Here is a 10,416-nt window from a genome sequence, read left to right as displayed (position 1 = left end):
ACTAGAAAAAGACACAATCTGAAAGGTACTGCCTGTAATCCTGGCTACTCGGGAAGCTGAGCCCAGGAGTTCGAGACCAGCCTGGGCAACACAGCCAGACCTATCTCTTAAAAAAAAAAAAAAAAAAAAAAAGTAATAATAATAAATAAAAAGAATGTGTGGATTAGCCTTGGAGAGTATTTAAGAGTAAGAAGGATGGGCTATGAGATAACTGATGAAGCCAACATAAAAGTGAAGATCAGAGTAAGAAGAGAGCCAAAGTCCAGTGAGAATAGAGAAAGAGAATCTAAGAGGGCCCAATGCTCAAGCACAAAATATGAAAACTCTGTGCTGAATCGTGAGTTTATATTAAAGGGAGGTTAAGAGTGTAGCTCTGGAGTCAGAACATCTCAGTTCAAATCTTGCCTGTACCAAATCAGCTGATGCCAGAGAAATGATTTAGCTGATCCTAGTCTCCACTTCCTCATCTGAAAAACAGAAACTCTCAGATTCTGTCTCATAGGCTGTGATGAGGGTTAAATAGGAAAATTCTTGGCTGGGCACGGTGGCTCATGCCTGTAATCCTGTTACATTTGGGAGACTAAGGCAGAAGAATTGCTTGAGGCCCAGAGTTCAAGAGTAGCCTGGGCAATATAGCAATATCCCGTCTCTACAAAAAAATTAATAAATTAGCCGGACATTGTAGCGTGAGCCTGTAGTTCCAGCTACTCTGTAGGAGAAATGCTTGAGCCCAGGAGTTTGAGGCTACAGTGAGCTATGATGGTGCCACTGCGCTCCAGCCCGGGCAACAGAGCAAGACCCTGTCTCTTAAAAAAGGGGAAAATTTCTATAAAGCACTTGGCACAGTGCTAGACACTACATAAGAGATTGGTAAATTGTGGGCCATCATCAGTTATCACTACGGTCACTGCTGTATTTGAAAATTAGGAATGAAAGGAGTGACCTTACAATGGTTTCTGTGCTGTGATATAGAGAAACCTACCACAGGGACTACGAAATGATGTTTTTTTGTTTGTTTTTTTGAGATGGGGTCTCGCTCTGTTGTCCAGTCTGGAGTACAGTGGTGTGATCTTGGCTCACCGCAACCTCCACCTCCCAGGTTCAAGCAATTCTCCTACCTCAGCCTCCTGAGTAGCTCGGATGATAGGCACCTGCCATCACACTTAGTTAATTTTTAAATTTTTAGTAGAAATGGGGTTTCACTATGATGGCCAGGCTGGTAACTCCTGACCTCAAGTGATCCGCCCGCCTAGCCCTCCCAAAGGGGAATGAGGTTATCAAGTGATGATGAAGATGTGGAGCAATGGAAGCTTTCACATGTCCATGGTCAGAAAGTGAAATGGTACATTCTGCAGAACTGCTGGGCAGTTTCTTTTAAAGCTGAACACAGCTACATAGTGTGGCTCATGCCTATAATCCCAGCACTTTAAGAGGCCAAGGAGGGAAGATCAGTGCGGGCCAGGAGTTCAAGATGAGCCTGGGCAACATATTGAGACCCCATCTCTACAAAAAATAATAAAGAAAAGAAAGCTGAATATACAACCTACTCCATGACCTGATGTGTACACACGAGTATATTCTAACAGAATTTACTGTTAACAGAAAATTCAGAAATCAGTATTTACATCCACCAGAAAATATGAACAATAATACTCTCAGCAACATATCCAAAACCTGAAAACAACAGGAACATCCATCAGCAGGGTAATGGACAAATGAATGGCAGTTTCACATACAATGAGAAACTACAACATACTGAGAATGAACCAACTCCAACTGTATATAAACACCTGAAAAGAATAACACAGACATGATGATCAAAAGAAGACAGATATGTCAGGGAGCACACTGTGCAGTTCAACAACAGCCAACCAGTCTGTGCTGATGAAGCCTAAACATGAGCTAATAGAATCAAAGAGGCTATCGAGGGCATAAAACCCTGAGGAGGAGCTGGAGATGGCCTATGTATTGATGTAGGTCGTAGTTACTTGGGTTTATACATAAGCAAAAATTCAGTGAGTGGACTTTTTTTTTTTTTTTTGAGACAGAGTCTCCTTCTTTGCCCAGACTGGAGTGCAGTGGCACGATCTCGGCTCACTGCAACCTCTGCCTCCTGAGTTCAAGCGATTCGCCTGCCTCAGCCTCCCCAGTAGCTGGGACTACAGGTGTGTACCACCATGCCTGGCTAATTGTTTTGTATTTTTAGTAGAGACGGGGTTTCGCCATGTTGGCCAGGCTGGTCTCGAACTCCTGACCCTCAGGAGATCCGCCCGCCTCAGCCTCCCAAAGTGCTGGGATTAGAGGCGTGAGCCACCACGCCTGGCCTCAGTGAGTGGACTTCTTAAGATTTTTGCACAACACAGCATATGAGTTAGAGCTTATTCAAAAAGTAAAAAAAGATGGAGTCTTATTATGATGCCCAGCCCGGTCTCGAACTCCTGGCCTGAAGCAATCCTCCCATCTCAGCCTCCGGAATAGCTGGGATTAGAGGCATCTGGCTTCCATTTTAGGGTTATTAATTGACTTGACTGCATTATTGTTGTATCTTAGAGAATATGGAAGCCCAAGGAGAGAGACAGAGAGGGAGCAGTCAGAAAACACGTAACATTTATCGATAAAGCTGTCTTACATGGTGCAGTTCATGGTGCCCCATAGCAATTACAATAGTAACATCAAAGACCACTGATCACAGACCACCACAATAGATATAATATTAATAAAAACATTTGAAATACTGCAAGAATTAACCAAAACGTGACACAGACAAAAAGTGAGCACATGCTGTTGGAAAAATGGTGCGGGACAGACTTGCTCAATTCAGGGTTGCCACAAACATTCAACTTCTAAAAATACAGTAACTGCAAGGTGCAATAAAGCAAAGTACAATGAAACAAAGGTATGTCTTTTTTGGCACATATTGTCCCATTTTACCCATGAGAAAATTGAGGCACTTTTCTGCACTGGCATGGGTATAAAGAAATAAAAATTTCTAAAAAGAAAATTAAGGCACAAAGGAGTTCAGTATTTTGCCCAGGAACACACAGCTGACAAGGAGTAGAGCTAGAATTGGACTCTGAGGCATCAGACCTTGGTCTCCCAAGTGCTGTGCTCAGAGGAAATGAAGAACACCCCCGTGTGGTGCCAGGAGTCTCAAAACAAGGAGGCCATAAAGAAAAATGGGAGACATGAGTGGAAGAACTCAATCCTAAGGGAACAGGGCAGCAGAGTGAGGGGTAGACGTGGTGACTCCACACTTCGACATTTCATGAACCACTGAAAAATAAAAAGCTGGGAGGGAACTCCAGACAGCGATTTGGCCACATACAGACATTTGCACAAACATCAAAATCAACACATCACAAAAGAAAGAACTTTTACCAAGAAAAAAAATGCAACGAACAGCATCTCACAATGAAGGTATATCTCTTAAACTGAATTAATTAAGTTTCTGAGGTGTTCACTGCAATGGCCCTATTATCCTTACTCACTGACGAGGGGAATGCTGGGAGAATTAAGTGAGAAGAGTACCAACAGAGAAACAACAAAAATATGCAGGAAGTAGTAGTGCCAAAGAATGTGTGAGCCTCAGGGAACAAGAATTAGATGGTCACCTCGTTCCACACAATAGCTGAGCCAGAAAAAGCCATTATGAAAAGACAGTGACAGGAGCAGACTCATAAAGGGAAGCCAGCACCAGACAACCAGTATTAGTCCCACAGGGGGCCTGGCTGCAAATCCTGCCTTTGGGTTCTACAAAACATCCCAGCACTTTGGGAGGCCGAGGCGGGCGGATCACGAGGTCAGGAGATCGAGACCACGGTGAAACCCCGTCTCTACTAAAAATACAAAAAATTAGCCGGGCGCGGTGGCGGGCGCCTGTAGTCCCAGCTACTTGGAGAGGCTGAGGCAGGAGAATGGCGTGAACCCAGGAGGCGGAGCTTGCAGTGAGCCGAGGTTGCGCCACTGCACTCCAGCCTGGGCGACAGAGCGAGACTCCGTCTCAAAAAAAAAAAAAAAACAAACATCCCATTTCCTGGTTACGCATCCCTCTCCTTTGGCTGTGAGCAAAAGCAAACTATATTTCTTAGCCAACCCTTTCTAAGTAAGACACAAAGAGATCAGGAAGAATAAGGTGAGTCAAAAAAATGAGGCCAGGCATGGTAGCTCATGCCTGTAATCCCAGCACTTTGAGAGGCTGAGGTGGGTGGATTACTTGAGGTCGGGAGTTTGATACTACACTTGATCTTAGCCAAAAGGCCGAGAAGCGATGAGGTCAGGAGTTTGAGAACAGCCTGACCAACATGGAGAAACCCCTTCTCTACTAAAAATACAAAATTAGCTGGGCGTGGGGGCACATGCCTGTAATCCCAGCTACTCTGGAGGCTGAGGCAGGAGAATCACTTGAATCCGGGAGGCGGAGGTTGTGGTGAGCCAAGGTCGCGCCATTGCACTCCAGCCTGGGTAAAAGAGTAAAGCTTTGGGAAACAGGAGGACTGGCTCCAAAGACCTATTCCACTAGCCAGGCCTGGAGCCAGGATGAAGGTGAATTAGGCTAGAATGAAGCTGCTTTCAGGTGCCCCTGATGTTGGAGAGGAGAGGACAGGCCTTACCCAGTGCGACCAGAAGCCCACAGGTCTCCAGCATCACCTCCACGTACAAGGCTCTCTGGGTCACGTCCAACTGCCCCCACTCCTCCTGGGTAAATGTCACAGCCACATCCTCGAAGGTCACAGACTCCTGAAAAGTCAAACAGAACCAGTAATGTTTCCTTTGCAACCGTGGAATAGGATTAGAACCTGTCACTCCAGCACTGCAAAAGATGCACAGAGAATCAAAGGCCAAATCACCAAGCACCTCCAAAGGGCCAAGATCTGTGCTAGGATCAAGGGGAATGTGGACACTGCCTTGCATGGATTACAGCAGTGAAGAGACAGAAGCGGCTGAGGCAGGAGAACTGCTTGAACCTGGGAGGCGGAGATTGCAGTGAGCTGAGATCGTGCCACTACACTCCAGCCTGGCAACAGAGCAAGACTCTGTCTCAAAAAAAAATAAAAAATAAAAAAATAAATGAATAAAGCCTCCTAGGCAGGAAGCCACTTGAACTTGACACAGAAATAAGGTTAGGACAATCCCAAGTGGACTGAGAGGCACAGACAGTAAATGCTCTGACATATTAGAGGAATGGGAAAGAATAATAATAAAAACATCACCACCAGCAACAATAACAGGAACAGCACCTGAGTCTTACCCATCCTCCCTGTGTGCCTGCCTCATGCTGACAGGTTTACATGCCATGGGAAAGTGACTGAAACTCCCCAGCTCAGGAGCCAGACTCCTGAGGTTTAAAACTAAATTCCTGAAATCAACGTGTACCTGCTATGTGACCTTGGGGACCTCATTTCATTTCACTGAGCCTCAATTTCCAGGTCAACATAACCGTGTTTCCCACTTCATCAAGAATAGTCAAGGCTGGGCACGGTGGCTCATGCCTGTAATCCCAGCACTTTGGGAGGCTGAGGCACGTGAATTACCTGAGGTCAGGAATTCGAGACAAGCCTGGCCAACATGGTGAGACCCCATCTCTACTAAAAATACAAAAATTAGCCAGGTGTGGTGGCACAAACCTGCAATCCCAGCTACTAGAGGGCTGAGGCAGGAGAATCGCTTGAACCTGGGAGGCAGAGGTTGCAGTAAGCCAAGACTGTGCCACTGCACCCCAAAACAGAGTGAGACTCTGCCTCAAAAAAAAAAAAAAAAAATAGTCAAAAGAACTAAAGAAAAACTGTTTGTAGGCTGGGCGCGGTGATTCACGCCTGTAATCCCCGCAGTTTGGGAGGCTGAGGTGGGCAGATCATGAGGTCAGGAAATTGAGACCATCCTGGCCAGCAAGGTGAAACCCCATCTCTACTAAAAATACAAAAATTAGCTGGGTGTGGTAGTGTGTGCCTGTAGTCCCAGCTACTCGGGAGGCTGAAGCAGGAGAATCACCTGAACGTCAGACGCAGAGGTTACAGTGAGCTGAGATCGCACCACTGAACTCCGGCCTGGCAACAGAGCTAGACTCCATCAAAAAAAAAAAAAAAAGAAAGAAAGAAAGAAAGAAAAACTGTTTGTAAAAAAAAAAAAAAAAACCACTGAGGCAAAGGCCACAGCATCTGAATTTACCATCATCATCTCTATGTCACACTCAGGGACCTGAGACCTGGGCCTCAGCCCTACCCTCAGCTCTACCAGTCTACCCAAAGTCTCATGTCTTCATGTCTTTTTTTTTTTTTTTTTTTAAGATGGTCTCACTCTGTCAACCAGGCTGGAATGCAGTGGCACAATGTCGGCTCACTGCAGCCCTGACCTCCTGTGGTCTAGTGATCCTCCCACCTCAGCCTCCTGCATAGCTGGGACTACAGGCACATGATGCCACGCCGGTCTAATTTTTTGTATTTTTTGTACAGATAGGGTTTTCCCATGTTGCCCAGGCTGGTCTTGAATTCCTGGGCTCAGGCAGTCCACCTACCTCGGCCTCCCAAAGTGCAGAGATTACAGGTGTGAGCCACCATGCCCAGCCCAAAGTCACAGGTCTTATCAACAGAGGCAGGATTTAAGCCCAGGGCCCTCTGGTCTGATTATGTAACCTGACATTTCTCTATTAGCAAAGTTAATGCAGTTAATGAGAAAGAAGCATTTTAAATCCATATATACATTTCAGCCACTCCCATGGACAAGGGCAGGGAAGTGTAGTCATCATCATCCACCTCACCGAAGAATCATCTGAGGTGGTGGCACCTGATCAGGTGTTAGGGCCTGGACCTGCTTCCAGGGAGAATTCACAATGAGCCATCGCTTCCTTTTCTACCTGAGTCCTACTAGCAGGTATCCCCGGGGCCAGAATATTCCATGAGCAAGCAACAAGAGTCACAGAGGGAACAGCAGGTTGTAGCCATGAGAATATGGGCCCATCTGGAGATTACATCTATCCTGGCTGAGTAGGAGAGTACATTCAGCAACATAACCATACAAACGTGCCCTCTCAGAATATGTCAGCAGGTAAGGGAGTAAGGGGAACCACACATAAAACCACCGTGGAAGCTACACAGGTCCCCTGAGAACTCCTTCAACAGCCAATATACCATTTTTTAAGTCTACACAGTTCCACCAGTAGGAAAGGCCATGACTCCTCATGCCCAAGACCACTGGCTAGAAGGAGGCCTCATCTTGCAAAGGTTACTTTAGGTCTCACCCCCAGGCCTCCCTAACCACTTTGGGTAAAGAAGAGGATAAAAACAGGCTATGATGGTAGGCATACCAGTTGTTAGTTTCTGACTTAAGAAACTTAAGAGCTACAGTAATGTAAGGCAGGTAATAGAAGGTATGTGACCCTCAAATTGCTCTTGTGTAAAACAATGATGACAATAGAACCTAATTCTAAAGAGTTCAGGATTAAGCCGGGCGCAGCGGCTCACACCTGTAATCCCAGCACTTTGGGAGACCCAGGCAGGTGGATCACCTGAGGTCAGGAGTTCAAGACCAGCGTGGCCAACACAGTAAAACCCCGTCTCTACTAAAAATACAAAAATTAGCCAGGCGTGGTGGCGCGCACCTGTAGTTCCAGCTACTCAGGAGGCTGAGGCAGGAGAATCGCTTGAACCCAGAAGGCGGAGGTTGCAGTGAGCCGAGGTCATGCTACTGCACTCCAGCCTGGGTGACAGAACAAGACTCCGTCTCGAAAAAAAAAAAAAAAAATTCAGGATTAAACGAGCTGAGGGTTAAATAATACCCACCGATCAGCCCACAGCAAAGACTCAATGACAGTCAGTTAATATCATTCTTTGCAATTATTTTTCTTTGTTCCCATTACGTCCTTGACAAACTCAAATCCGCAAGCTTCTTTAATACCATCAGATTCTCTACACAAAAATACCAGACTCTGGACAAAGGTGTAAGTTGCGACTTTAGCCGGAATTGCCAAAAAAGGCACCTCCAAATAGGTGACATCTGGACAGAGGCCAGAAGGATGTGAGACGGAGGCCCTGCAAAGTTACAGGGGCACTGTTCGAAGTAAAAGAAGTGCAAGGAGAAAGCCTGGAAAATGGAAGAGGACTCTGCACGGTCAGGTTGGTGGCTCTGAAGAGCAAAGGACCAGGGAAAACCGCAAAGAGACAAGGTGGGGGTGGTTGGCCAGGTGGATGGGGTAGGGGCTGGCAGGCAACAGAGAAGGTTGGATTTAGGGGAAGTGTGATCCCTAGAAGGAAGCATCACTCCTTCAACCACGGAGGCCAACACTGTTGCAGGACTGCGGATAAAGGAAATGACAAGCCACGGCCATTTCTCTTAAACGATGGCGACAAAGAAAAATCCTGTGGCTGTCTTGGCTTCCAGCCTGCCCACGAGGCCTCCAGAAATAGCACAGCAGCAGCAAGGCCGCAACCTCGTCCACTCACCTGCGCCGGAGCCATCCACGCCGCCGCCATCCCGGGAATGCCGCGGATCAGCCGACCACAGCCCTTCTCTGTCCTGGGCGGGGCGACCTCGGCTGACTTTCGCACTCCGAGCCTCAGTTTTCCCCCGAAAAAAAATGCGCACAAGGCCCAAGGCGCAGCGTCGGGGCTGAGGAGACGGAGGGCGGCTGCGGAGGCCTAGGCCTCGGCGGGCGCCGGTGGGACACCTCGTTAGGGGAGAAGCGGGGCGTCAGGCTCCCGCCAAGACGCGGAGAAGGGGCGTAACCGCTTCACTACCCGTCCCTGCTCAGGCCGCAGAACGCGCCCACCCAGCGCTCTAGGCCCCACACTGTTTCAGGGCCAAACCGGCCCACGGAGATGACGTCACATGAAGGAGCGGAAGTCCCGCCTCCGCCGCCCTGGCCCGCAGAAAACGCTCCTGTCCTGGGCCGTCAATGGCCCAGAGTCCGCGGCCGACGCAAGGGGTAGCGCCTTCTGGGTAGTGCAGTTTTTCCCTTACATCTACCGGGTGTGGGAACTCACCCAGCGCATCCAACTGCACGTAAGTGCGCACCAGAACCCCCGCGTCGTCTTAGGGCCGCCGCTTCAGTACAGGCACAAGTCGGAGGGTCGAAAGGTCCCTTCTAGCTCAGGAAAATCGAGGTCAGGAGGCGGGGATATTCGCCCCGATTCAGACCCCGAACAAAGGTGCTTACCCTGCTGTGGGCTGGGCCCGCGACTTCTCGCTTGCTTTGCCTCTTTTCTGGATCTTTTCATAGAAGAAAAGGATAAATGAGCAGTTAAAATTGCCACCCAAAGGAGGACGCCTGACAGTGTGCCCAGCCTGCTGGGAAAGGACAGACCGCCCTCTATTGGGCCTCCTTTGGCCGGGCCCAGCCTTCGTAGGATGCAGGGACTTCCGGGTGATGTAATAGGCTTCGCGTTCGCCACGTGTGGACTTCCCGTACCCTGAGGTGGGGAGGCTGCTAGTGGAGCAGGCTTGCAGGGAAGTCCAGTACTCCCATTTCAAGCATGATCAGTTTGAAACGTCAGTAAGACCACAAAGCATAGTGCCATATACTCAACCTATGATTCAACATTGGCAGAGGGTTTGAGCGTGGATATATAAATTTGAGAGTTGTTACCGTAAACTGATACTTCAAGTCATGATATTGGGTGAGGCTGTGAAAAGAAGGAGCGTAGGTGGATAAGTGACGGGAAAGTGGGGAACCCTGGCCCAACCCAGCATTAACTGGTTGCAGACAGGAGAGTTTATAAAGTCTTGTTAGGAATTTTAACAATCCTAGACTATGCAAAGATTATCTATATTATGCGAAGTCTTAGGAGTCCCCATCAGTAACTTTTTTTTTCTTTTCATGACTATGAAAGTGAGAGAATAAAGTCCAGCTTTCAATGGTTTGACGATATATATGGTTAAGAAAATAGAAACAAGGTGTGCAGAAAGTACTCTCCAAGATATTTAATTTTGAGATTGAAAATAGTCAAGGAATGGAGATGGGGTCAATTTCCTATACGATGCTGTACTTTTGGAGATATATTTTTGGCTAAATTAGTGTGCAAGGAACACTGTTATTCATCATTGGCAATAGTAATTTTTGAAAATTGATAAAGACATCATTCTCTTTTTAACATATTTGTGACTCTTAAATATATATATATATATATATATATATATATATTTTTTTTTTTTTTTTTTTTTTTTTGTTTTATTTACCAGTGGCACGTCTCACTCACTGCAACCGCCTCCGGTTCAATGGTTCTCCCTTAACCTCCATACTGGATTACAGGTGTGCCACCATTAGTAGAGACAGGGTTTTTCCATGTTGTTCAGGCTGGTCTCAAACTCCCGACCTCAGGTGATCCACCCGCCTCGGCCTCCCAAAGTGCTGGGATTACAGATGTGCGCCACCCCCTCTGGCCAGACTCTTATAATCAAATTTAAATTTTTTTTCAGAGGCATATG

General features: G+C 47.2%; 1 protein-coding gene and 1 pseudogene across 3 annotated transcripts in view; both read right to left on the bottom strand.

The window, feature by feature from the left end:
• Nucleotides 1-9,415, bottom strand: part of ZNF460 (zinc finger protein 460) — a 28,909-nt gene extending 19,494 nt beyond the window's left edge. Inside the window, exons 1-2 of one of the 3 annotated variants that reach the window (XM_032171311.2) lie at nt 9,149-9,415; nt 4,611-4,737 (exon numbers count right to left, since the gene is read on the bottom strand). In XM_032171311.2, the coding sequence (XP_032027202.1) occupies nt 4,611-4,644 (34 nt within the window). In that variant the 5' untranslated portion in view covers nt 4,645-4,737; nt 9,149-9,415. Of the gene's footprint in view, nt 1-4,610; nt 4,738-8,435; nt 8,823-8,975; nt 9,043-9,148 lie in introns of those variants that run through there. The other 2 variants (XM_032171310.2, XM_032171308.2) reach the window with 2 other exon arrangements.
• On the bottom strand, nt 4,049-4,269 carry LOC116479831 (U2 spliceosomal RNA; annotated as a pseudogene).
• Nucleotides 9,416-10,416: the final 1,001 nt, after the last annotated feature.

This window comes from Hylobates moloch, unplaced genomic scaffold (assembly GCF_009828535.3).
Source record: "Hylobates moloch isolate HMO894 unplaced genomic scaffold, HMol_V3 SCAFFOLD_12, whole genome shotgun sequence".
Lineage (NCBI taxonomy): Eukaryota > Metazoa > Chordata > Mammalia > Primates > Hylobatidae > Hylobates > Hylobates moloch.
This window is presented reverse-complemented; position numbering and strand designations above follow the sequence as displayed.